Source organism: Betta splendens, chromosome 1 (genome assembly GCF_900634795.4).
Source record: "Betta splendens chromosome 1, fBetSpl5.4, whole genome shotgun sequence".
In the NCBI taxonomy this organism is placed as follows: domain Eukaryota; kingdom Metazoa; phylum Chordata; class Actinopteri; order Anabantiformes; family Osphronemidae; genus Betta; species Betta splendens.
Window position 1 is genome coordinate 11,711,355 of NC_040881.3, and position 27,386 is coordinate 11,738,740.

At 44.7% G+C, this 27,386-nt stretch overlaps 2 protein-coding genes across 3 annotated transcripts; both read right to left on the reverse strand.

Annotated features, from left to right (window-relative positions):
- Positions 1-454: 454 nt before the first annotated feature.
- Positions 455-17,113, reverse strand: tacr3a (tachykinin receptor 3a). Of its 2 annotated transcripts, XM_055510492.1 has the most exons (6): positions 16,142-17,113; positions 13,142-13,330; positions 12,546-12,696; positions 5,185-5,381; positions 4,442-4,792; positions 455-586 (listed from the first exon to the last, which is right to left on the reverse strand). In XM_055510492.1, the coding sequence occupies exons 1-5, from the start codon at positions 16,507-16,509 to the stop codon at positions 4,462-4,464; spliced, it is 1,236 nt and encodes a 411-aa protein (XP_055366467.1). In that variant the 5' UTR covers positions 16,510-17,113; the 3' UTR covers positions 455-586; positions 4,442-4,461. The 2 variants fall into 2 exon arrangements, with proteins under 2 accessions (XP_055366467.1, XP_029013158.1); XM_029157325.3 differs by lacking the exon at positions 455-586 and having other exon boundaries at positions 4,393-4,792; positions 16,142-17,111.
- Positions 17,114-21,375: 4,262 nt separating this feature from the next.
- On the reverse strand, positions 21,376-27,306 carry cnga1a (cyclic nucleotide gated channel subunit alpha 1a). Its single transcript, XM_041072348.2, is given in 10 exon segments — positions 21,376-23,616; positions 23,619-24,422; positions 24,497-25,107; positions 25,249-25,355; positions 25,688-25,797; positions 25,893-26,040; positions 26,137-26,202; positions 26,295-26,357; positions 26,445-26,563; positions 27,091-27,306. Coding segments are annotated over 9 exon segments (2,049 nt in total). The 5' UTR covers positions 26,531-26,563; positions 27,091-27,306; the 3' UTR covers positions 21,376-23,562.
- Positions 27,307-27,386: the final 80 nt, after the last annotated feature.

The window sequence follows — 27,386 nt, forward strand, 5'->3', positions numbered from 1 at the left end:
GATGCTGGATTTAAAGGCCGATAACAGTGGATCCACTGCAGATGCTCACATCACTAACATATAACACGTTCCTGAGGCCTGGAAAGTCAAGGCGTTGACTTTCCTGCAGACAATGACTCTGTACTATGAGCTTCTCAGTGTCTCTGTAGAACGACAGACAGGGAGAAATAACATTTCCCTATAAACACATGTGACGTCACACTCAGAGCAGCTGAAGATTAAGTTAATATTTACTAATAGGGCTGATGTTTATTGGGATCCATTACATTGAAACTCAAAAGTTTATTTTAAAGACAGAATACTCCTCAGGTTAAAGTCAACACTGTCTCTTCATTACTGGGCTTTTACATCTCCAGGAACCAGGGATTCCTCATTACTGTATAAAACTGGAAGGAAACATAGTGTAGTGAGCTGTTGCAGTGAAGTTGCTACAGAGTTAACATGGGAACTTGTTCGTCTCCGCCTGCACGCGCCCCCATGGGGACCGGCACAAAATAATGTCGGCGCCGGCGATGCATGTGCACAGGCCGGCGCGCCTGCATGGGGCTGATGTGGCCGATCCACGATTCATCACCTCCACACACTCCTGCATGAAATAAGAGCGATTATTTCAATTGGAGGAGGGTGCAGCAGCTGTGTCAGCATAGGCCATGTAACATGCAAGTTGTTCTCTTGATCACCTTTAGATAATATTTTGTTGGGATGTTGTGAAATCTGTATCTTAACATGACTTTAATCTCTAACACCACTACAGTCAGTGGTGTTAAACGTGCTGCTTTTCTATTTGATCCCTTTTGACCTTTAGTTGTATCTGCTCTCCATCGTTTCCTGGATGCCCGCTGTGCAGACATCCAGTAAAAAGGCAAAAACGTCTGATAACACGCAGCAAAACAATCGATCACAGTCACCGATGACAGCAACACACGCAAGTGGACGGCTGCCGCTGTCCGATCATGAATTCAATTAAGAGATAGGCAAAGCAGGTGATTCATTTCTGTGAAGATGCTTCACTGAGACTTTATTAGCGCGTTGCCAATGAATGTGAGGAAACAAGCAGACATGTGGAAGTTTCACTGCGAGGAAACGAGCCTCTTCCCAAGCATGCACGTTGCCAGTACTGTTTAGTTCTGGCAAGCCTGCTCTAATAACATGTTGAGGAAGAAGTGGAATGATTCATTATATCCAAGCAGCACAGCCTGTTATTTTAAAATGGATGCAAGCAGGACAGCAGCCAAGCTTTAGCATCGTTATTCTCAGAACAGCAAAAAGAGAGTGCCTGCTTATTTTCAGTCGCTCTTTTTTCTCAACCCCCTTTTTTAAGTCAGGGAAAATTGCTTCCTCTTACTTATAAATAGACACATTTGGTTCAGTGTGGTCACTTTTGTGAAATGCTTCCATGTAATAAAATGTGAACACAAGTCTGCTGATGCCTGGCACCACTTAGAGTGGTAGACGTACTGTATACAAACTTACTGAAGTAAAAAGACAAGTGCTTGACTAAACAGTATAATTGTGACCACTTGACGTTCGTTGAAATTATTTATATATGAAGTATAAAAAGACAATCACTGCTTTTCAAAAGTAGCGTGTTTGTGTTACACTGAATTGTGTATATATACTGTATGCTGTGTGTATATATACAGTTGCAGTTGCAGTTGCAACGACTTTAACTAAAATTATACAGCCTGTTATAGAACATATGAAAATATTGCTATTACAAAACTAAAACTCTTAAAAGTGATTTGGAAAATGGTTTAAAAAAAATAATGATAATCCTTTTATTCTAATAAGCCAGGTTGGAACATTTCACTGTGTACTGTTATCATTTTGGAATTTTTTAAAATAGTTTTATTAATCAATTTAGCACAAGACAGAAACAACATTTCTCAACACATTAATAAAACTGGACATAGTGCTACAGTTTAATCTGCAAAACGTTTGTGGCTCTCAGGTTTGGTGACTCTTCTGGTGGCAAATGGTTATTGCACTACAGCCTTAGAGAGCAAATTCAGGCAACACTGTAAAACCAGTTGTTGTTTAATGGCGGGAGTGACTAAAACTATGGGAATAACAAAAGGTGCTGCACAGCAACGTGATCACAGGAGGAATACTGTCACACTTCATCTGCAGTACACACTTCATCGTGCTTTAGTTTCTCAAAAAAAAATGTTCTCAAATGTTTTTACACATAAATTGTGTGTGAATTTATCTCCTTAGCTGTTAAAAGTTTTATAATATAATATTTATGTATAATATGTCTGTATACATAGCTGTATGAGGTAGAAAATAATTTAACATTACGAATGCAGATTGTAGATTTATATAGCTTTATCTATACAGTATAGAAATAAAGTGTAAGACAATATCAACACAGAAGCTGTAGTTGCTTATTTGCAGAATTTTTTCTTTCTCTTTAAAGTTTTACTGCATTTGCCAAACGTCACAGTGACACTTCATCATGTCATGTAACCTGTAAACACCGTCATGAAGCTGCAGTACATCAAACAAATACATCAGCAGAGACCAGTGCAGAGCAATGAAAACCCCTTCAAGGTAAAACATACAGTATAGAAATGTGATACACACAAGAATGTACAACTGTAAAGTCACTTGGAATCTTTGTATACATGTGTGACATTACCAAAATAAGTGTCATTTTCTGGCAAAAATGTATTTATAAATGTTTTTTTTAAGATAATGTTGTGTCCAACCTGAGTCCTGCCTTAGAATCAAATGAAAGCAGTAGTTAACGCAACACGTAGATAAGTAATAGCAACGTGAGGTTTGATTGTAGAGGAGAACAAGGAAACGTGGAGCTCAGGTTGAAACAAACTAATTATCCTTTAAATACACCGTTAAGAACACAGTCACCAGTTTACACAGAGAGGCACGAGTTGTCCTGTACATTCATGCAGAACACAGATAAAGTACGAAACGGCTGATTACCACATACAAATATCAACCAACTTCAATAAAATGATGAGCCAGCAGCGTGAAAAATACAACAGAATACACGTTTCTCTACACATTCACATTCTTACTGCAAGTCATTATTGTACAGTACTTTCATGGAGTCTAACATTCAGAACTGTTGCTAAATATCATTACGCTTTGTAAGCTTCTATATTATCCTGAAACTGTTTATTCTTTGTGTATTACAACCATATTATGCTTTGGTGGAAGATGTTGCAGGAAATGGGTAAACAACAAAACAAACGCGCCTACACTAAATAATCTACTGAATGCTGTGTCGTCCGAGGGAACAGTGTTCATTCAGCATGAGTTCAGGAATCCAACCGTCACACTATGGTTCCGTACATGAAATAATTAAACCAGTGGCGCAACATGACAGGACACTGGAAGAACATTAACCAAACGGTTCAGCCTTTTAATAGGACACAGAGAAGGCTTCGCCGTGCAGCTTCACCACCAGTCCAGCGGTTCGGCCAATCAGCAGCTGGGCCGCGGTTATTGACGTGGCACAAATGTACACCGGATTTTGCCCGGAGCCAATTGTCCTTTCCCCTCCCACAAAAAAGTGGTCTTTGCAAGCGTTACATAACCGAAGAAGTCACTTTCGATACTTTCAGAGTGCGGCGAGGTCCACATACGGAGTCAGACAGAGTTCGGGTCATTCAGCTCGTTGGTGGCTGCAGGCGGACGCAGAGCAGAGAGCAGCTCGGTGTCAAATACGGTGCACGCGCTCTACTTTCAAACGGAAAGGAAAAATGGTGACACGCAGTCAGCGTGGTTTGTTTTCAGGCTATCTCCATTGTGAAATTGTCGCCGCATTCTACCGTACATTTTCATAACGTGTTTCTAAACAGCCTCTCTTAATATCATTATCAGGACCCACTGAGCCGTGGGAGCGAGAAATTAACAAATGCCAGTGCGCTGCCTAATCGGTTCCAGAGTCGATTGATGAAAACAGAAAGGCTCCTAAATGTGGAGAAAAACTCGGCCGGATCGGAGGCAAATTGAGTATGGCTTTAAGGGAAAATGGTTCAATACAGGCCCATGTTGCGATGCAGACCGAGCGTGATCAAAGCTGCTTCTGAGAGAAAACACCCGACGGCGCCGACACGTCGAGGGCCGGAGGGCGCGCGCGCCCCCGTCGGCCCCGCCCTCCCGCCCGTGGCGTTCATCACTAAAACCGCCACTAACAAGTTCTGCAGCTGTCACTGACACCACGACTCCAACACAGCACACACGGCAGCAAGCGGCGGGAAATTTGTCATGATGAACACATTGTTTGAAGTAAAAAAAACAGTCGGTGGTTAATTTGTATTATTTTGATTTCAACATACAATAAAGTATGGGATGATAAAAAACAATCCATTCCATAACATCTAGAATATCTACAGATTCAAGCGCGTCAGTCATTGAGCCAACGCCACGTGTGCTGTGTGTATGTACAGTGCCGTATGCGGTGCGGTTACACCTGTGCGCGTGGCGCTCCCCTCACGAGAACTCCTCCGGCTGAGCCGTCGGCGCGTCGCCGTTCAGCGCTCGCGCGCCGTCGCCGTTGCACCCGGCGACCTCCGGGTGGCGAGCCGTGATGTAGCTCCGCTTCCGGGCGGGCAGGGGGTGCTTCCTCCCGCGGCCGGCGCCGCCGCCGTCGCCCTCGGCCGGGTCGTACACGACCACCAGCGTGGTGTCCATGCGGGACAGCGTGTACATGCTGCTCTGGCGCGCGGGGTGCAGCCGCGTGGAGCGCAGCTCCAGCTCGTCGTAGCTGGACACCTTGATGAATGGGCACCAGCGGAAGGCGCGCTTGAAGCCGGCTCGGAACCTGGGGCCGAACGAGGAGAGAGAGGAGAGCAAATACAAATCTCTTAACAAACTGGAGTTTCCTTAATAATATGACTTCCGGTTGGTTGAGCGGGATAAACTGCTTGATTTAGTGCCAGGGTTTGGCCCCGTGGCAGAAAAGAGGATTCGTGTTATTGATGCTCATTTTAATCTTACAGTAATGAGGAAGTTAGCTGAGGTAGAGCTGCAGCATCACTGGATGTAATGGATTCCTGAACGAATTGTCTTTTAATTCATTTAAACATTCTGAAGCATGAATAAGTGAGAAATCTAAATGCCTTTGTGAGTTTTATCATCCAAAAGGCGCTGGCGGGTTTCAGCTGGAGACCTTTGTCCTCGGGCTCGTTTTTGCCGTTGCCCGTTGTTACGCACCTGCTGTTGAGGCAGCAGTAGATGATGGGGTTGTACATGGTGGAGCTCATCGCCAGCCACAGCACCGACAGGTACACCTGCTGGATGTACTTCCACCTGCTCAGGCGCTTGTTGAGACCCGTCACGATGAAGTACACGTGGTACGGCAGCCAGCAGAGGGCGAAGGTCACCACCACGATGATCATCATCTTCACCACCTGCGGACGGGGCAGAGCGCGCTCGTGAGGAACGCGCACGAGCGGCCGCGCGGCGCGAGGACATCGCCGCTGCCGCGCGCGGACCGTTTTTGTTTGCAGCTGGCAAAACGAGCTGTGCGGGAAACTGAGCCACAGCGAGTCCACCTCAGACTGCAGATTAGACACACGCCACGCGCATGCGCAAAGCTGAGCCACTGTTTAAAAGACTCGATGTCTCACATTGGACTCATTTTACAAACCAGAGAACCGTTGCAGTGACCACAGCAGAAACAACAAGATGCTGCTAATAGACATGCTAATATTAGTGGCTGGTCTGTATTAGGTCTATGTCTGCTGCTGGATACCTTTGCTTTCCATCATGCACACTTTCACTTGAATTTTTAATGACAAGAGGCTGCATCTTTCTCGAAATAAGCAAAAAGAATCATCTAATTAATTTAAGTATTGACATGTAGTCATGCACAGAACCATCCCTGAGATGTGATTCCATCCTTTTCTTGGGGAGCTGCTGGGTGGTAACTGTCAGGATGAGCCTGCAGAGGCTGGCGGACACAAAACAGACATCATTGAGTCCGTCCCGAAATCTAAACACCACTCCTGGCACTGCTCGTTTTGACTGAACGTTTCAAAGCTGTTTATGGCATAACACATGCCACGCTGTGAACCGCTGCTAAACAGCCACTCGCTGCTTTTGTTTGACGGCGGCGGGAATAGTTTGGTGTAACTCTAAGCCATATTTCACCCCACGGTGCTCACGTTGGCTCTGGACGAAGTCGGTCTTAAAGTTAGCGACTCCTATTACACGTCCTCGCGCTGTGATAAAGCTGGAGAGCAACCAAACGATGATTCAAACCCAGGCCCTTCTGCATTAACATTGACATTAACATTGTGTTTCAGGTCTTGACCACACACATCCACGTCCCTCAACTCACTGAAATTATAAATAGGAGAAATGCTTCTAGTGCCAGAAACTGTAACACGATTAATATGACTTACATGTACAGATATGAAAGGTAAACTTTGTGTTTGTGTGGCTGGTTCTGGCTTATGCTTCACTCGAAAGAACCCATGCAAATGTGCAACGTTCTTCACAATGTGGGTAAAAGTTTGGTTTTTACATGTAGAGAGAGACACACTGGTGTTGAAAACAGCGGGGGGAATGAAAACGTTTTCCTCCCGCTGTGGTTTCCTGTAAAACCTGATGTCAAGACGATTTGCCCGATAGAAAAACACTTTCTGCGCCAGGCTTCGTATTCTCTGCCTCACACAAGCGCTCTTCAGCTCACTTCAGGGCCGTCAGCACATCGGAAAAACGCTGTTGCACATTTTTCATGGACGATAATTAGAACGTCAAAGCACTTACATCAGGCGACGCGTCACATTGGTTTTACATAACGATGTCGGGCCTTAGCATAGCCGCATGCTTCCTATTTCTGAACTCCACCAGGCATTCGCAGACATCTGCTAGAACGATAATTGTTCTATTGTTTTAAAATGTCAGGTAACGTGAATCTACCATAATAGAATGTTACAATTTAAAACACTTAAATTTGAGTAACTAACACATTAGCAGCATAATAACAATAAAATAGGGAAAAAACAAATAATAGATGCTTCAATAATACCAAAGTTTATGGAATTGTAGAAAAAAAAAACATAATAGTAAAAATAGTAAATAAACAAGACTCACTCGATGTATGTATGTCTGTTAAGCAGCTTTCAGTTATTCTGGTTTGTGGTAATTGGATGAACAGATACAATTTTTCTTCATCCACGTTTCATATTGCTGGTAAAGATTATTAGGAATCAAAGCAGAAAGTACTGGGAAATTCTTCTGAAGGTCTTCTGCATAGTAATATTTTCCCCAAGAATATCTTCCCCAAGAATGAATAATAATTACTGGCTGAAAGACAAAGCTTCCTTGAGGCTTACGTTATGAATAATAAACAGAATCAAGACATTACGCTTAATGAAAAGGACACAGGACATTCTAAAATTATTGAAAGGCACATTTCAAATCAAACTGTTTGTGAAGTATTATTATCAGTATAATATTAAAGCATTAGCAAGAAGCCTAACTAAAATATCAACATGATCATGAGTTAACAGATCATGGAAACAATCCGTCAATGGTTTCAGGTTTTTTGTTGGCTGTGGATATGAAGGAGAAGAAGGGTGGAACCGCTCAGAGGACCTTAGGATTACAGGTCACGTATCCACCAGCGCCTAGAATAGCGACTACATCCAAGCAGCTCTGAGAAAATGTAAATTCCTCTCCTGCTATAAAATGCTCCTACAGTTAGGTAAGAAAATATAGTGTTTTCTATGTCTATGTTTGACACTCTTAGAAAACTGGTCGTTTTAAAAGCTATTAATTTTAGCAACTGAGATTCATTTTGCATAAACAGTTCACATGTGAGGAATATTAAGGATAAAGGTTTGGATTTGAAAATCCCAAAATTATGCAGAGAGAGAAAGAGTTGGCGAGTGACGAGCAAATGAAGGAAATTTACACACAGTGAAGTAAACCTCAAAGGGAACACGTCTTGGGTACTTCCACCACTTTGATGTTGTCTCGATTACAACTCTACAAAGACTAGTGAGACCAAAACACACACGCAGGCAAAATGGCCACCTAATAGGAATAATAATGGTGGTAACACAGTACCGTACCTGATGGTTCAGTGGAGCAGTAAACACAGCATGTTGTGAACTTTCCTGAGTTTTATTGTAGGTCTGTGAACTGTTGTGTCCACATTGTTCAGTGCAAAATTAGTTTAAGGCACATTTCGCTGAATATTAGCAACTACCGTACCAAACAAGCTAATCAAGCCCACACGTTTAGTTTTAATGTGAGGAAAATAAAAAGGAAACTGTGCAGTTTGTAATTTAGCTCACAATGTGCAAAAATACCTGTATCTAATCTGGGATTGTAATTAACAAGTCACCGCTGTAGCGCTGTACGCTGCACAGCAGGCGAGGTGCAGCTACAGTACGAGCACTGATAAAGACGGCTGCTCCGTGGCTTTCTTCATTTTAACAGTAGATGGCTTCGGCCATTACCGCAGCACGGGTTATTTCCTCGCTCACAGTAGGCACAGTTACTGAGCTGCCGCTAATGGGGGCAGAGCAAAAAATAGCATCTGAGTTGACAGCTGCTCCTGGACAGCGAATCTACGGCGCGAAGAGAAGCACCGCGGCGGTTTCCAGCTTCACGGCCGCGGGGATTCGACAGGTGGGCGACCGGCGAGCTGGGAGGTAATTCCATTCACGCTTCTGGATCTTCAAGCAGCAGAGATGAGGAGGGGCAGTCGGCCGGGGCCTGCTCTTACAATAACCTGAGCCCCTTCAAGTCTGTGCACTACAGAAGGTTCCACTTGTCAAATATGGAGAATCAATCTTCACCGTAATGGCCAGAAGACCAGGCCTTTGTAATTTAAAGCCGCTTCGGTTCTGTTCTACAACATGAATTAGACCAAAGGTCAAGAGGAACTAAACTGAAGGCACTGGCTTGGTCCCTTGAGAGTTTGTGGACACAAAATGTGCTACAAGCAGAAAATACAAAAATGAGTGAATCTCCCACTTGACGCTGGTGTCTGTGCAGATATTGGACTGTGCTTTATGGAATTACTTCTAAACATTAGTGAGTTATTAGAGTGGGATCGCTGACGGTAAAACACTGGAAATGAGAACTGAGGGAAGTCAACGCTTCTCACCAGCTCATCGCACCTTTCCAACAAATCCTCCATCAACACACAATTTCATATCCTAATGACAGCGAGCGGTGGTAAACGAATGGGAAAACATTAGGTTCATGTTGATATTCCTTTGAAGAAAAAAAAAAGTAATGAAACTCACACGCTAATGAGCCTGTTAACACATAAAAATGGTTACTGAGTTAGATCGTAACTGTCTCGGGGCTCGCCCCAGCCATGGATTTATGTTCCTCCATTAATTCAGTAAATGACCGGCCATTGGTTAGCATGAAGCCAGGGTGAGTTTCAACAACAATTTGAAACATGATATGATAAGGAAAACCCTTAGCGAGCTGTGTGCCTCAACGGAACTGAGGGATTTAACTGCAAAACAAAAACAGAAAGAACGAATGAAAACAGGCGTGAGGACTAATCTATAGAAACCTCTCCAGTTTATATTAGAAGGGTCCAGTTAATGCTGGAGGTCTTTAGGTCGGAGCCAGTGCTTCACTCCTCCAGTATGTGAGAAAGGAAAAGCATACAGTGGATAATTGAGGCTGGGCACAACGCGTGTTGAGCAAACAGGGCGTCAAACAGCCAACCAGTCTCATGACAGTCTATTAGTGCACAACAGACCGACACTCTGCACACACTTATAGCAGAAGAACAACACCACATTAGACGGCTTCATTAATGTGAAATCGTTAGGGTTGATGGGGCGGCACCAATAACGGACCCTTCAGTCTAAAGATTAAAAGACTAGCATCACGCATGAAGGACGTGATGTAAAATGACATTGAGGATTCAGAAACAGAGCAGCAACTCTAAAAAAACACTTTATCAACGAGGACAAACTCTAAATCAGGGCAGACATTGTGAAATGAGAGGGACACGGCTGCCGAGCACATGGTCAAAGGACTGGATTATTACAGCTGCATATGCAGGTTCCTCTACGGGTCATTAGCATTTCATGGCCGTCGGGGCTATTGTACCACTGTCTACCTGTCCCTCAGGTTAACTGGAGGCTCTGAATTGCCCAGCGGTGCTCCGTCTGCTCTGTGATGGGCAGCGTGCCCCCCGCCTCGGGCCTCTGACAGCTGGAATTGGCTGCAGCACCTCTGCATGGATGTGCACAGACGCCATAAGTAAGTTGCCGCCGTGAAGCTAACCTGGCGCCAGCCAATATAACACGGCGCAGCGTGAAGACGAGGCGTTTACTGGTCTGCTCGGCTGAACGTGTTTGTTCAGCGGCGGATTCTGGCTGATGAGTCCCGGTGAAAACGTCGAGGTGATCCCCCCTCCTCTCACCCTAACCCTGAGTCCAGCGCTAAACATCCAGCCAACGTGACATTTATCAAACAGCGATCTCTCTCTTTCTCACGCGCCAGAAAACATCAAGCTGCCGTCTATAATATTAGGAACACCGATAGTCGTGTCCACGTATTGATCCACGCTGGGAGGACTTCCTGCGGCTGCATTTAATACCCCGACGAGTCAGAAGCAATGATGGCGCTAACACTGGCGCTTATATAAAGGTGAACTGGTGTATTGACAGACAGGCTAGACACTGAGCCCCCCCCCCTTTCATTGTTCTTAGGTTCCCTCTCGTCTCCCTGTGTTTCTAGTCGTTAAATTGTTCCTGCGGTTTATGAGCCTTCATGCTTTTTGTCTTCTCCTTCGTCCGACATTGACCTGCTGTAAATTCATCGTATTTGGTCTGTTTGTCATCCCTCCGTTAAGGTTTAAACCACATACATCTCATATAATTCATGACAGCCACCTTTTAACTTGAGGTTTAGACACTCTTGGACCTTCTCTCATTGAATTTCCAGCAGTCCTGACAGAGAACCCAGAGGCGGTGAAGCTTTTCCATCACATTCAGTTGCAACTCATTAAACCACCTGAGTTAGATTGAGGTTGAGACCAAGTGTCTGTGGCGGTCAGGCCGTCTGATGCAGAAGCCCATCACTCTCCTCCTCTGACAAATAGCTCTGATTTAACCCAGAGGTGTGTTTGGAGTCACCGGTCGTCCAGCTGGAAAACGAAGCAGGGTCCCACCGAACCACCTGCTGTGGCGGCCGTGCTGGCTAAGTGTCTCCTCACTTGTGACTAGAAAAGCACTCGACACACAGGGTGTCAGTCCGCCTCCCCTCAAGATTCACGGTGGGATCCACACATTCAGGACCGGTTGTCCAACGGTATGGACAGGCAAAACACTTAGAACCAAAGATCTCATCAGATCCAAATGACCTGTATTTCTTAAAGTAAAAATGATTTAATACTCAACTAAGTGTTCAGTAGCACTAAACTGACTCATTATCTGATTCAGATTAGGAAGGTCTCTCTTGAGAATTAACACACTCTCCCACATGTCTGTCATCATTCATTTGTCTGTTTTAATGACCACTGCTGCAACAGTAGCATTAAAAACTCAAGCAGCAGAAATGTGTCATCAATGCATCAACACAGAGACACAGTGGACGCGCTGAACACGCCTCCAGACACTGTGAACGCATGGGCAACGGTCGATCCAAGACAAGTGACAACCACAAAGGTTGTGTTGTGTTCACGGCCCCCCCGCCTACGCACACACACACAACAACACACACACACGCACGCACGCACGCACACACACACACACACACAAACACACACACACACACACTCACACACACACATCTCAGGTCAAAGTCGCTCTGGTTCAATGCAGAGCACTTTAGCTGTTGGCCTCAACTTTAATTGTTTTCTATCTATCAGTGAAACAGAAAATTAAAGCTGAAAACAAGGCTGAGCCGCTTTATTGTCAGTTGAATCTGTTTTCGGTTTTACCCATCGGCTAATCCTTTTTTTCCCATCTGTAATGATTAAAGAGCCTGAGTGGAAACTGTTCCTTGGTTTCGGTGTGGTCCAACTCCTGCTACTGCTCGATATCGACTTATTAACATCAGCGCTGCAGGACTTCGTATGAATGTGTCTTTCTGCAGAGACTGGTGTAATTTGCAGTACAAAAAACAAATTGCATCTGGAGTCCACTTGTTTGGTTAAAGAAGACGCCATTAAAGATACAAAGCATCAGCTCAACAATTACTGCATCACTACCGCACACACAAAAAGGTATACAGCTAAAGACCTGTTGATCCTTTACTTTTAAACGATAAATATGTGAATGTGAACATTGATGTGGGCTGAGAGATGCTTTGAATGGCTTCTAGTTGTATTAACCTTCCACGTTTCCCTTTCCAAAGTGTCAAAACTGCAATAATTTCAGATTTACCTGATCCTATTACATTCTGTATAGTGAACCAGCAGCGAGGTGACAATTACCTGGATCCGCAGACGGCGCAGCGGCAGAACCTCACAAATTATTTCTGCTTCTACGACTTCATGCTCACGAGCCGCTCTGCAGGGTCCACGCTGAATTATTCAGGAAAATGAAGCAAGCGTGAATCTCCCCCTTGGACATTCTCACCTTCCTTTTAGCCTGGAGTTGTCCGTGATAATTGTCAGATGAGTCTCCGGGAATCTCTCCTCCCCACAGAGTCACCCCTACGACGGTGTAAGTGATGCCCATCACCACCAGCGGCAGCACGTAGACCAGGACCGTCACTATGATATGATACCTGGTGGAAAATGAGGAGAAAACGCTGCAGCAGCATGACATTCACACAGGTGTGTATTCCAAACAGCCTTGTACGTTACACAACTCCTCGGACCAGATGCAGCAGCTGTGGCTTTAATGGCAAATCCAACGCGAACTGCTGGGTTGTTTCACTGTAATTGTACCAACACGGCTGCTGCATAATGGATTTAAACAGCTAACAGCTATAACCTGTGATATTCAGGTGTCGCTGCTAATAAGCTCAACTATCAGAAACAAACAATATTAGAGTGATGTCCAGTAGGGGGCCACGTCTAAGCTTATTACCAGCCATAATCATTTTCCAATGGCTCAGACACACACACACACACACACACACACACACACACACACACACACACACACACACACACACTGTAATGCACCAGCGGTGCGTTCTCACAGGCGAGTTACTTAGAGCTTCTCACATGAAGGGGTCGTCGGCCATGCGGGGCCAGGCCACGTAGCACAGGGTCCGCTTGGGCAGCGTGCGGGTGGTGGAGAAGTAGCAGAGAGGAAAGGCCAGGATCACAGCCAGAGTCCAGATGCAGACGATGACCCCGGTGGTGACCTTCGCCGACAGACGCGGCTTCAGAGGGTGGATGATGGCCATGTACCTGGAGAGGGTACAAAAGACACGGTCGTGCGTTAAAGCTGTCTGTCCAAAAATAAAAATGAACGGCCGCTCCATGTTATTTCATTCAAAATTTAGAACGCCCCATTAGGACTGCATTTAATTTTCTGAAAGGCCACCTGTGAAAATCCAATTATGCTCCCGCATCTGATATTTTTGGAGAAACCGACGGATGATTAATCCAAAAAGAGCGGGAGCGCATTGCGCGGACCGCTACAAACGGGCCGAGGCTTCCGAGCAGAGACTGGACCCAGCCCAGGATGCTGCCAACTCGAAGCACAGAAGCCGCTAATTCAATCTTCATCAGCCGCTAAACAATGAGCCTGGTCCTGTCACCTCCATGAGTGGAAGTCTCTGAGGGCAGGACAAGAAGGATGTCCTGTCTATTTACCAGTAATTGCCTGGCATTTATTCCGAGGGTCCCACTGGCTCTGGTGGATAGCGGCGTAAAAATAGCTTGTTAGATGTCCAATCAATTATGCGCCAGAGCAGTCAGTTCTACGGGATCCAACGTGGTTCTACTGACTGGTCCAACAGACCCGTGGCAGCTGCACTAACTCAAATAGGCTGCATGGAATTCTACCCACACACACCTGAGCACCCCCACGGGGCGTCAGCGCCAGGTGGGTGCGATCCAAGACGTTCCTCTGGTGAAATATGAAATCTCCCGTCTTTTCCTCTGCTGGTGTCAGTGATTAACGCTGCGCAGAGGAGCGTTTGGACAACGCACCGCTCTGAGACCAGGTCTCTGTGGCGCGACGCTGCCGACTAAACACTCGCTCCATCACTGCCTGCTGTTGAACAAGCACAGGCTGCCTGGGAGGAGGCTTCCAGCGCAAGAAGCCCAAATAACACAGCGAAATGTCAAACGCTGGCTCGGACCAGAGCATGCTTGACGTTCAGCCGGCCTCACTCCATTCACCCGGAACACGTTTACCAGCAGCCGGGCTGACAGCTTTCCTTGTAACTGCCTTAAGACACAATGGGAGCCAGCGTCTCTTCCTAAGGGTTAGCGCTGGAAGCGGTTCTAGTGAAAACAATCTTCGAAAGTCAACGATGGAGTCCAAGCGAGATTCTGGATGTAGACTGTCTCTCAAAACCTGGAACAGTATGTTTAAAAAAACGCAGGAAAGGACAGAGTTTTATATTCACACTGTGGCTGTTTGTGTCGCCCTCCATCTTCCACTTCAAATAACACGACAAGTATCTTTTTTGTGGCAATAAAGAGGTAAAGGATCCACAAAAACGTGGTCGCAGGCTGTGAACGATGAATGGAAACCCCAAGGAATCCACACCGACGCCGTCGCAGCTTCAGCATGAGAAGATAAAGGCGCGAGACGGGAAAACAAGTCAGCGATCGCGCTATCGCGCAGAGCTTTACGGGCTGACCTTTCACCTTTCACACCACAACCTGTGTTTATCCTGCTACACTGCCCGGGGGCGCGGGGGGTCGGCGGATTCGCGGACGACGGCGAACTGTGGCCTCGTGCCATTTCAAGACACGGGAGCGGAGGCGGCACCATGCCGAGGTCACGGGAGGCACGGCCGCGGGTCACGGCGACGTCGCGTACCGTGGGTCAGGGCGATGTTCTCCTTCTCGGTGCGCGGGTGACGGAATGGAACGGACACCGGCGGACCCAAAAATACCCGGCGCATGAAAATGGCTGAAGAGGAGCCAAAACCAGCACAGCCTCGGGAGTGTGTGTGTGTGTGTGTGTGTGTGTGTGTGTGTGTGTGTGTGTGTGTGTGGAGACGCAGCAAAAGAGCAAGACACCTCACAGACAACACCACAACATGCTGTCACCAACACTCTGAGCCTCAGCTGTAACACAACCTGACCTGCTTGTAAAGGCATTTCCTGTATTTTTACGGCGTTGGATCCAACAGGTGTATCCAACAAAGTGACCAGTGAGCCTGTCACACACATCCTCCCTGCCTTTTGCTCCCATTATGTCCAGTCTCCGGTTGCCTCCCTCATCAGCCTAATCCTTTTACTCCAACGCTGTGACGTACGACGCTTCACTGATCGCTATCAAAGCCCAGCTGTTAGCGATGAGCCGCATCCCCGCATCGCGGCGAGGCACAAGGCCGAGGGGAAGGAGCGCGGGGGAGCGAAGGGGAAGAAAGAAGAAGGCGCACGGAGAGAGGGCGGCAGAGCTTAAAGGGTTGATCCGTAACAGGGTGTTGGCACAGAGTTGTTCACTGCAGAGCTCACGCCAGGCAACACGACAGCTTCACTCTACGATTAATGAGCGCTGGAATGTGTGGAATTGACCTATTATCCTTTTATATGTGCTGGGAAACTGTCTTCTCGGGTAAATAATGCAAATCAGACGTGAGCCATTCACCTTCCTCTGGGTTCTGATGTAAACTTGATGAATCAACACCATGAGTGAAATGCAAATTCACACAGTGCAGATTCTACACCAAGACAGAGGCCGGCGCCGTTTTACGCACGGAATTAAATTGTTCCAAGGCAGCGCTGCCAAGTGTAACAATCCTCGAGGAGGGCGCTGCGAATCATGCATGAAATAGTTCAGATGAAAGGGAGGAGAGGATGCGGTCCAGCGGCTTTTAAACGTCCCCGTTCGGTTTGGAAGCGTTTTCATGGATGAGCGGGGACTGAGACGTGCCAACGTGGAGGTGCAGCAAATACAACCGCGTCGCGCACACACACACACACACACACACACACGCACACTCTTATCCCAACAAAGCCAGGGGTTGTTTCGGGTCCAGATTCGTTCACATCGCATCTGAGATAAAGAGTTGCACGGTTTTATTATGAGCCCACCTGTCCACAGCGATGGCCGTCATGGAGTAGATGCTGGCAAACACGGACGTGACCGGGAAGAAGTTGTGAAATTTGCAGTACGCCTCCCCGAAGTACCACTCCCCGTGGGCAGCGTAGACAAAGTTTATCAGCGTGTTGAACGCCGCCATGGACGCGTCCGAGAACGCCAAGTTCAGCAGAAAGTAGTTGGTCACCGTCCGCATCCGCTTGTGAGCGAGGATGATCCATATCACGATGAGGTTGCCGAACACGGCCACGGCCAGCACGGAGCTGTAGGCGACGGACCAGAGCGCCACGCGCCACGGCGGCTGCACGAACTGGTTGGTCAAGTTCGTCGTCGCGTTGGACCCGTTATGTGGCGCCTCCATGCTGAACGCGGTTGCGCGAGCCTGATTTACCCGCTACGGTGCGAAGCGGGAGAGGTCACGGCGCACGAGCGTTTTGGCACCATGGCGCGCAACTTAACGACTTCACGGTCCTCAATAAAAAAAAAAAAAAGAATATCTCCAAATGTCCCACGAGTCCCCGTTTAAAAGAACGGCGGCAAGGCGCGCGTAACAAGTTGAAAGTGGTTGTGAGCGCGAGCGCAGAGCCCCTCTCTCGCGCGCGCTCTCTCTCTCTCTCTCTTGCAGCAGGAGCAGCAACAGGCGGGACGCCGTGCGCACTCGCTGACGCACGAGCGGCACAAACGGTGAAAGGGACTGATTGATGCGCGTGGCTGCCGCTTTAAACTTCATGAATAACGGATGCGCTGCGCCGGGTCTCCCCGCCCGACTGTAATCTGACGGCATACAATGTGCGCCTCTATCTCCTCGGAGCCTCTGTATTATATCAGCTTGTCGGCGGCCATTCACAGGTGACACAAACAGGATATGAGACGCGAAATATGGCGGGCAGCGTCTGTACAGTAACACTCTTTCGCGCCTTCTCGGCTCGCGTTCAAAGAGACGATGAGGCTTTTGTTAAGGACTCACGTGTAAATCACCACCGCTTGTTCGCTCTGTCTGAAGTTGCCTCCAGACATTCAACCATTCACATCAGATAAAACTCTTCTCTTCTACTTCTTCTTCTACTTTTTTCCCGGTCCCTACTCGTCTTACGTGTGCTGCGCGTGCGATCTGGGTCCGATCAGGTCCAATCGGGCTAGAAAAGCTTTATAAACAGACATTCAGCCATACTCCACTGTGGCAAGCATTCCCAGAACGGAATTATGCTTAAAAGTCACATTTTAGCGCTCTGAAATAAAGGGGAGCTGACGTGAACGCTCAGTCAGCAGAATGTGTAATGTTGCATTCAAATACCAGAGATCACACATCTGCATTTTGGCTCCACGGCTCCAGAGACACTGTCTCGCTGTGTCGTTGCAGTGTGGTGTTTTTAAAGTCTGCTGCTTTGATTCCACTTCCCCACATACATCGCAGTAAAGGTAGGTTTCAGTAATCCATAATATATAGTGGGGAGCAGGAATAACAACCTAAACTACCTCAAATTATAAAATCACTGAGTTGTTACGAGATGCTATTAAAAAGAGATTCTGTGTTTCACACGTACCCGACATAAATCAAATTGCTTTTTGTTCTGCTTCGCAGTCCTGCGTTTTAACGATTACGGCAGCTTCCGTTCGGTCGCCTCATCAGCCTCCGTGTCAGAGACTGTGTCGGGCCTCTGCTGGTTTTTGATCATCTCAAAATGCAACCGAGGACAATTTATTCATAAAGCGCCGCGCTGCTAATGACCGCCTGCTGACAGTCCGGCGGTCCCAGTGGGACGCGGCGCGAGGGCCTCTCTCCCCAGCTTTTAAAGCCAGGTTGACTATGGATTAGCAGTGACCCGCCTCACACTAATCAATTAAAGGTTATCGCGGGGCCTGTTTGTGCCGCTACTTCGTCAGGACTCAAATCCAGCGTGAAGGCAGCGATGGGGCTTTTCCACACACGGCGTGGACCCTTTACACTAAAGCTGCACCTCCTGCATGTGCAAGTAGCGCAGGCGGCCTGTCATACAGAGCATCACTCACAGCAATGATCCCTGAATAATAGATGTTATTGGACGAGAATAGCACATCACAGATAATGATCCTAATAAGAAGAATACATTTGTGTATGTTGCATTTAGGAGAGCGGGTCCTCAGGGCTCGTCTGCGAGGCCGCCCCCCTGCTGTGCTCATATATACTGTGCTCACACAATGTGACACCAATCAATGAGTGTCACTTTCACTACATCGCACCCACACTGGTCTTCCCTCACACGCAGCATAAATGCTGTATGACCTGTGAGACCCGGAGCTGACGACTATTAGGCAGGTTATTGTAATAGGGCAAGGATTTTTTTTTTATTTCTTCGCCCACTGGGTGATGGAAGGAGAGCAGAGACACACACACACTTATACAGACACAGTCCTGTGTTCTCACCCAACACATCAGCAGCATTTTAATGTTGCAGCTACAATAGTTACAGTGGAGATATATTCAACAGCTTTATTCACTGTCCACTGTTGTTACTGAATGTGTAACACTCTGGACATAAAAACCAATATTCTATTACGTGGCATTAATTATTAATCAGCTGGTTTAATGAATAATGAGCAAAGTAAAGTGTATGGGTTCACTTATTGGCCAGTTGGGGACAAATTATTGACAACGGACATTTTACATGAATGCATTGTCCTGTGGCAAATAGATTGCAGTTGCATACTAAACAGAAGACTGTGTCTGAAAATGTATGTAATTAGTGTTAATTTAATTATGTAAATGATTTTGGGAGTGAATCATTAAACACATCACAGACCTACAGTATGTCTACATATTCACTTCATAAATCATTGTCTAAACTAAACACTTATCTTTGTCTTATTTTTCCAGAAGCTATTTGCCGGTCAGGGTGAGGGAATGTGCCACATATACCAGTGACCCCAGTTCAAATGATTATTTTATTTTATCCTCCCACTGTATGGTTGTGTTATTCATGTCTCTGCTCTTTTCCCGTCTTCTCTCCACCGTCAAAGCACAAAGAAATGGCATAAAACATGTCTCCTAAACGCTTCAGGTGCAGAATAGTCCAGTATGGATTTAATTCCTATGACAAGAATGAATCTCCAAAGCAAATGTTGAATCCTCAGCCAATTAAAACTGACTATTATTGACTATTTATAGATGAGGATAAAACAGGTAAAGATACTCGTCGGGCCTTTGAAGAAACTAATGAGACTGAAACTATAATTAATGAGGTGTGACTGTTTCCAGCAGAGGTTTTTTCAGCCACTGAAATGAAAATGAATGTGAAGGACTTGCAGCAATTATTCCTTTGTGGTGTCATATCTGTAAAGAAGTGTCTTCCTCCTTTGTGACTTAGTTTATTAGTTTAGTGGCTGAATTAACACTGGAGGTTAAATGTTTCACCTAATAGGCAATAGACACTTATTCATTGGACACATACAGTCCAGCTTATACTGATCACTGACATTGATGTGAGTTTTCTTTTGGGTGGTTAAGTCAGTGGAACCAAGTTCATCTTTTGAAATTTATGGATTATTTTAATTAACAAATTCTGAGCAGTAGCAGGAGTTGAACTAGACATAATCTAAGAACACGTGTTTTTTAATCATTAGAAATAAATAATTAAAAAATTAAAACTGCCCAAAGCCAACAGAAAAATAACTGAACAGTGAGGTCTTGCTTTTGGTTTTTAATTTCCTGTTTCATAAAAACACACTGTGTGCAACGTCCGACGGAACAACGACAGCCTAGATTCTAAACAACCTTTGCGCTCGTCACTCGTCTCCAGGTGTTTGTCTGTGAATCTGGACTCACAGACGTAGACGTACCTGAAGCTAAGGCCTTAAAAACCTGATTAAAATAACTCAGACTAATCAAGACATCTATTGTATCTGCAGCATCTACTGCGCTGGCAAATATAATTACATAATACTCAGACGAGACACAGTTAATTAAAATAGATTTTATATTGTTAAAACTCTCTGAATCATCAGTTAAATCATATTTTATAGATTCTTTTTACCTGATTTATCCAATTAAACTTTTTGTCTCTACAGACCACAATACACTAACATCAACACTAATGGTGGTTTTCTACCACTGAGGGGCTCAGTGTGTGTGTGTGTGTGTGTGTGCGTGTGTGTGTGTGTGTGTGTGTGTGTGTGTGTGTGTGTGTACCTTGACTTTCATTAATCCTCTTTGTTTGCCAGCTGGGTGTGAAGCCTGATGTTCACGGCTGTTTCCACAGACGGTTCTCCGTGCTCTCAGCAGCCACAGCAAGGTTTTACATTTCACGGTCGCTGGTCCAAGGCGGTGGAGGCGCCGCCTTCTTAACTCCTTTGCTTTGCATTGTGGCAAGAAAATTCTCCCCAATCATTAGGACATAGCGAATAGGAAACATGCCGATCAGGGTTTCAGGTATTGATATATGAACACGGTCTTTCCAATACTCATCAGGATGCGCACCTTTTCCAGATAATTAAATCCACCTTTTCTAATTCACATCCTAAGCGAAGTCTAGGATTAAAACATCCCTACAACCAGTCTTCTCCTGCTCAGAGGGGGTTTATAGAACTTTTAATATGAATCCGTGTGGGGTCTGGGCTCATACTTATCCAGCCCTGAACTAAATTATTTTAATCATACTGTCGGTAATGAAGCTGGCAGTGTATGATGAAACCAGGGTGCTGGTGGAGACCAGGCCTGTCAGGAGCAATAAGTCAAATGACACTGTGGTAAACAGCATCCAGCAGCAGCAGCAGCAGCAACAGCACACAGGACACAGTGCCTCAAGTATCTAGTGCAGACAGTGTGTTAATCTATTCACTGCATGTTCTTCAGACTTGGGGATGAGAGACACACACGACCAATGAGAGACTAATTAATTTCATTTCATTGTCTTTTTACTGGAGTTTTTGCGAGTAACAAAATCTCATCCATAAGGACGTGTCCCATAAACAGTGGCTGCACGTATCTCTTCTGCCAGCTTTTAATGTGTCTTCCATTGTATATGTGGCTTTTGTAAAACAGACTTTTCTCTACTTTCGATGAATGTTGTTAATACAAAGAAGTCGCTTTCAGCTTAGAAACAGCCCAGGCAGCGTTTTGCCCCATGATGTGCACTATTTCTTTACATTACAACACTAAGGGCATCAGAAATGAGAGCTTGAGTGTGTGTTAGGAATATATCTACAGTAGCAGGGTGTGTAGTTTTGCCTACAGTAAAAGGAATCAAGACACCGGACCCAGTCCCAGGTAACAAATACCAAAGCAGATTTGGAGTTCTATGATTTCACATCATTGTTTTAAAGTCAACTGTGGACGTTAAATACCTGAAGACTTAAAGATTTGCTGATTTTCTCTTTGTAAGCAGATGTTTTGGACCAAAGAACCTTTTTTAAATAATGAACTAAAATAGACATTACTATTAGTAAGGTTATAAAGTGTTTAGCCTTAAATATTGACAGAGACTGAAATATTTATTATATTATTATAAATGCTTCACATAGTAAGACATTTGAACTTTTCAATTAAAACTCAATTCAAGTACAACTTGCGTGACTCATTGATTAATCTACGCCAGACACACACGGACTGTTTGTCTTCTTGGTTTGGACTTCAAACAAATAGTATCTGGCGTCACATCAATGCTCCGAGACCAACAAATAAAGATCGATAGCACATGCCCAGTCATCCTCACACTCTGAATGTAAACTCTTAAGTAGTTTCCTCAGCACAATAGCAGTGGAGATGTGCCCTTATAAAGTCCTGACAAGAGCAACAATGTGTGAGCTCATTGTGGGAAAATTCTTAGCAAAGAATACACTACATTAGAGTTAGTTAGTATTCTAGTATTTTTATACATTTTTTATTTTACAGGACAGGTCAACAGGACGACTGAAGAAAATGCAGTCAGACGAAGGAAACAGTAAACAGTCCAGGCAAAGTCTAGAAATGCACATGACATCAGGTTGAGGAGACAGCAGGTGGATAGAGGGCGGCACAGAAGCAGAAAGCAGAAAAAACAAAAACCCACAACAATACACAATGTATACTAATGTATTTCATAAATCACTCGCCTTGAGCTCTCGGCAAATTGGGATCTTAAGTTGGCCGCTTTTTCCTGACCTGTTCCTTTCACTTGGACTTTACTTTGGCAAACCTAAATACCAGCGTTGCGGGGACTCGTGGGGACATTCTCTCGGCTCCACTGTCTACAGACGTAGCAGCGTAGATGGATGAGGCCCCCCTGGCTATATTGACGTGCACTGTAGCTCATAATTCAGCAGGCGTTGAATTGAACGTTTATTAAATCTACGTTGCACAGTGACTTGCAGTAGCCCCTCCGGACTGATGAATTCTCACAGTCTGTGCTGTTCAAGGCCTGGTACCGAGAGGCAGAAGAAGAGAAGATCAAGTTCTGGTTCATTTGTAAACAGCGCTGTTGTTCGTTAAGTTTGATTTTCACTTTACTTGACACTTGCGTGATGGCGGTGCCACCATCAGTTTCGGTCTAATTGCGTCTCTGTGGAGTTGTGCTGTGATTGTCTCAATCCGCTGCTGTGTTGAAGTGTTAAAATGTGAACGTGTTAATGTGGGACCTCCCACGTCCCACGTTTCAACTCCCAGGAAGTGACTGTAGCACCTTCACAATAATGTTATCTGGTATTGTAGTTGTTTGACAGGTTGGATCCCACCATTGTTACCTTAACTTTACCCAAACATCTCAGACACATCGGCACCAAGCGCACAGATGTTTGAATATTTAAACTGATTACAGAGACATTTAAATAAGTTCCTGTTCTGCGAAATGAGTCTCAACTGTGCAAAAGCTGTTTTTGATTATGATCTGGGATCGGACCACTTCATAGATTCTCAGTGCGGTCTCCAGAGGCAGCCATTACCGCGTCGCAGTAAGGTCACGATTGAGCTTCAGACAGTTTGTGTTATTCATGAGGCAGCATTCTGATTCTGTTTTTGTAGCTTGGGAAGCGCTTGTGCTGGTCCGGGCGGGCATGAATAATGCAGGCGGCTGAAGCTCAGGAGGGACTCTAGACGGATTTAGAGACGTTTACCTGTTAGTGAATAAAATGGGATTTAGACCTTAGAGCAGAGTCTTTTTTTTAGTGTTAGCAAAAAAGCTAATTAGCTCACTGTAAAACAGTAAGTGTTTATATTTTGACCTAAATGGCCAAAAAAGTGTGCTTTGGTTTTATATTATAACCTATTATAAAACAAATGCTAAATGTCATGAAAAGTTGAAAAAAATATGTTGTATATGTATATTTGTATTAAATGGCAGTTTTGTCATTGGCCACTTGTACTGAATGGTTAAAATGATATTTGATGTGAGGAGAAAAGTGTACTTATGTCAAAGGTGCTATAGTGCTACAGTATAAAAAAGTGTGTTTGAGCTATAAAGTATGTTTATTTTATCTTTTCCTCTGGACTTTCTTCATCTTTCTTCTTAACTACCTCTTTGTCTATTCTCCCTTTTCCTCCTCTGGCATTTTCTCGGTCTCTTCCTTCTGATCTTCTTCTTCTTCCTTCTCTCCCATTAGTCGTTCCATATCTGTGATGCGATTTTCCAAGGCTTCGTCGCTGTAATTGTAGTTTCCCAGAACCTTGTTCAGCTTGGTTTGCGTCAGTGCCATTGTATTGTACAATTTGTTGACCTTCCCCTCCAGCTCCTGGACCTCAGGCATGATGTTTGCTGGGTCCAACTCTATCAGACCGTCTTTCATCAGAATCTGCCGGCCTTTCTCCTCTAGCATGCTTTTGGCGTCTGGGTACTCTATCAGTGACTCCATCAGGTCGTCCTTGGACAGACAGAAAAGCTCGGAGTATCCAATACTGCGGATGTTGGCTGTCCTTCTGTTCCCTGCTTTGCTGCCTTTGATATTAAGGATACTGATCTCACCGAAATAGCTGCCGCTTCCCAGGACCACAAACTGTGTGACGCCATCGTCAGCGACCACCGCGAGCTTTCCGTCTTTCACAATATACATCTCGCGACCGATGTCGCCCTTCTTGCAGATGTAGTCGTGAGGGCTGAACACCTGTGGTCGCAGCTTGAGCACCAGCTCAATCAGCAGGCCTGCTTCACAGTCCGCAAAGATTCGGACCTTTTGCAGCGTATCCATGTGGACCTGAATGGCAATTTCAGCCTTGAGCTTGTCTGGTAGATATCGCAGAACTTCTCGTTCATCCTGCGCCTTGCCGTTATTCCACAGGTAGTCAAACCACTTGATGACCCGCTCCTCAAGTTCCTTGCCGACTTTTCGGACCTAAGGATGAGAAAAACTTGAGCATACAAATTGTAAACAAACAATTAACAAGGCCAAATTGTTGTTCTACGTGCCTGCATGTACTGCTTAATGTTGTCAATGCGGGCCTGAAACTCAGCCTGGGCGGCGTTCATGTTGGAGATCATGGTGGCAATATTTCCCACAATGGTAGCAAAGATCAGGACTCCCACTAAGAAGTCAACTACATGGAACAGAAACTCTGAGTCCAGAGCCGGTGGTGGCGTTTCTCCTATGGTTGTCAGGGTTAGCGTGGACCAGTAGAGGCTAAATGCATATTTCCTCATGAGCTCCCCAAACTCTGGCTCCTCTGGATTGTCCACAGCCGGGTAGACCCAGTCATCAGCCCCAAAACCAATGGCCTTGGAGAAGGAGAAGTAGAAGCAGGCGTTCCAGTGGATGATAATGAGGATGTACATGATCAGTTTTGCAATGCGGAAGATGTTGGGGAAGTTGGTTTTAGTCTCTGTTCTCGCGAAAAACTCCATCATGCGGCCGATTTTCAGAAGCCTGTTAATGCGAACTTCAGGGTACGAGAGGCCAAAGTAGAAAATGAAGAGGTCGGTGGGAAGCACGGAGAGGACATCAAGGCGGAACTGGAAGCTGTCGACGTAACGATCATGCAGCAGCTTCTCGTCTTTGACAATGAGGCCTTGCTCAAGGTAACCTGCATTCAACAATGGAATGTCCAAAATGCATCGTCAGCAAATTGCAAAGTTCTGCGATAGAGTATGAGTGACAGCTCTGAGAAAAGTACAAGTCTGTCTGGATTTTCATATTCATGCATGAAGTAGAAGATGTTTTTCACCTGTTCTGAGCCTGACAGCCATATCAGCAAGATACATTAGGTCTGATGTGTAGTCCAGTACAATCCAGTACACAATGTAGTCAAACTGCAGCTCCTCAAAGCAAGCCCTGTTTGCATGAAAAGACAGCTCCCAGCACTGAGTTAATCATGTCAAACTCCTTCATGGCGGCTCCTGTTGTGCTGCTGCAGGAGCTGATATGAGCCAACGTCACTATTCTCAACTTAAAAAAGAGTGAGTTCATATAAGATCTTATTACTTATCATCTTAGAAAGAACAAGGTCACCATCTCCAACCAGCCTGCTTCTAAAATACAATATAGTGTAAATAACACAAAAATATTCTGTACACTATGATGAGAATGGAACAGACTCATAATATGAGGACATTTGACCTGCAGGAAAGCTGTGGTGGTAAAGAAATATTGAGTGTTAATGTCACCTGGCTATGATCATGGTCCAGTTGTACATGACTGGCAGCGTGATGATGAGCAGCCAGTTGTAATAAAGATTCCCAGCGGGATTAATGACGAAGATTTCCTTGGGCCTTTGAGGCGAGATAATTAAAATGTAAATTAAATATCTGAAAGCAAATGACTGTGGTAATGTTTTTCTAATGTTTTGTAAGTTATGTTCTTACTTATCTTTTTCTTTTTCTTTTTCTTTTTCTTTTCTTTTTCTTTTTCTTTTTCTTTTTCTTTTTCTTTTTCCATTTCTTTTTCTTTTTCCATTTCTTTTTCTTTTTCCAGTTTCTCTTTTGCTTCACATTCTTCCTTCTCCTTCTTCTCTACATTTCTTCAATGTGAATCAGTGAATTGAAGAAAACATTATTTTATACCAGCATTTACTAAAAACCCTGTAATATTACCAAATGAAATTTCACACAATTACTCTTTTTTATTCTTCTTCTTTTCCTTCTTCTCTTTTTTGTCCTTTTTCCTTTTTTTCTTTTTCTCCCTGAATAAAAATGAATCACCACATTTTATTATAGCACAAAACTTCAAAGTTTTTGAAATGACTTTTTTCACAGTATCTGTGAATTTACTTACTCTTCATTGTTGTTACTGTTATTCACATTGGAAAGTGCTTGAAGATCTGATTGAGGTGAATTTCTATAACAAAAAAGAACATTTTAAAAAGTTCTTTGGTTAGTATTTATGGACCCTCTGTTGGATTTATCTTTAGACTTAATAACTTACAGCTCCTCCTCGCTCTGCTCTTCCTGGTCTGTGGATAGAAGCTGAGGTGAATCCGTGAGGTGGGCAATGGCGCTCGAACTGGCCATGGCAGCAGATCTGCAGTATTTTGTGTAAAAAAACTGGGGATGTAAAGGAAACTGTAGTATCAAATCATTGTTAACAGGCTGCAGGTGAGCCAGCAATACAGCTGAAAGTATTTATGGATGATTTTTCAAGTTCAGCAACAGTTAATTAATTAATTAATTAAAGTGAGACGGCAACAATTAATGACAATTGTTTCCTCCAAAATGATCTACAGCACAATTTAATGGACAAGTTTGGCTTTTTTTGATGTTCTGAACCAATAGCATCAACATAATCAATAACTGCAGCTCCTCAAGTCTTGTCTGCCCTGAGGCTAATTAGTAGTTATTGTTTCAATGCTGCATATTAAAGAAACTAGTATGTAACACATACAATACATCTGTTTGCAGTTTGTTTAAAATGTCTTGTGTAAGGCATAGTCATTCTAAGAACAACACACAGAACATCCACAACATTGCTAAAACCAACTGGCTCACATCTGCAGCTGCATCATTAAGTACTATATAAAGTCCCGAAAGGTAAATCCATGCAAACATGAGGGTTTTTTTCTAATTATTCTTACCTTATTCGATATTTAACATAAGTGAAAGTCCATCTTCCATAATGCTGTAGAAGCTGATCACTCCAGAAGATGCACAATTATTGAATTAGTCATGAAATGTTACATAAAACGATATCAAAATATATTAAATATATAAATATATATACCATATATATCAAAAACACAGCTGATGTGTACAAGCACTGAGTCTTAACTGTGTCATGGAGTCTCAGTGACCCTGTCAAGGATTTATGGATTAGTGCTGGCTGAGAGAAGGAGAGGCAAAGTCATTCATCCTTTTTATTTGTTCACGCCAG

Excerpts from the sequence above, each read along its gene's own strand:
- tacr3a (XM_055510492.1), bottom strand. The coding sequence starts at position 16,509 with ATGGAGGCGCCACATAACGGGTCCAACGCGACGACGAACTTGACCAAC. Across the intron at positions 5,382-12,545 it reads AACTCCAGGCTAAAAGGAAG|GTGGTGAAGATGATGATCAT; the intron begins GTGAGAATGTCC and ends CCCCGTCCGCAG. Across the intron at positions 4,793-5,184 it reads TACTGCTGCCTCAACAGCAG|GTTCCGAGCCGGCTTCAAGC; the intron begins GTGCGTAACAAC and ends GTTCGGCCCCAG.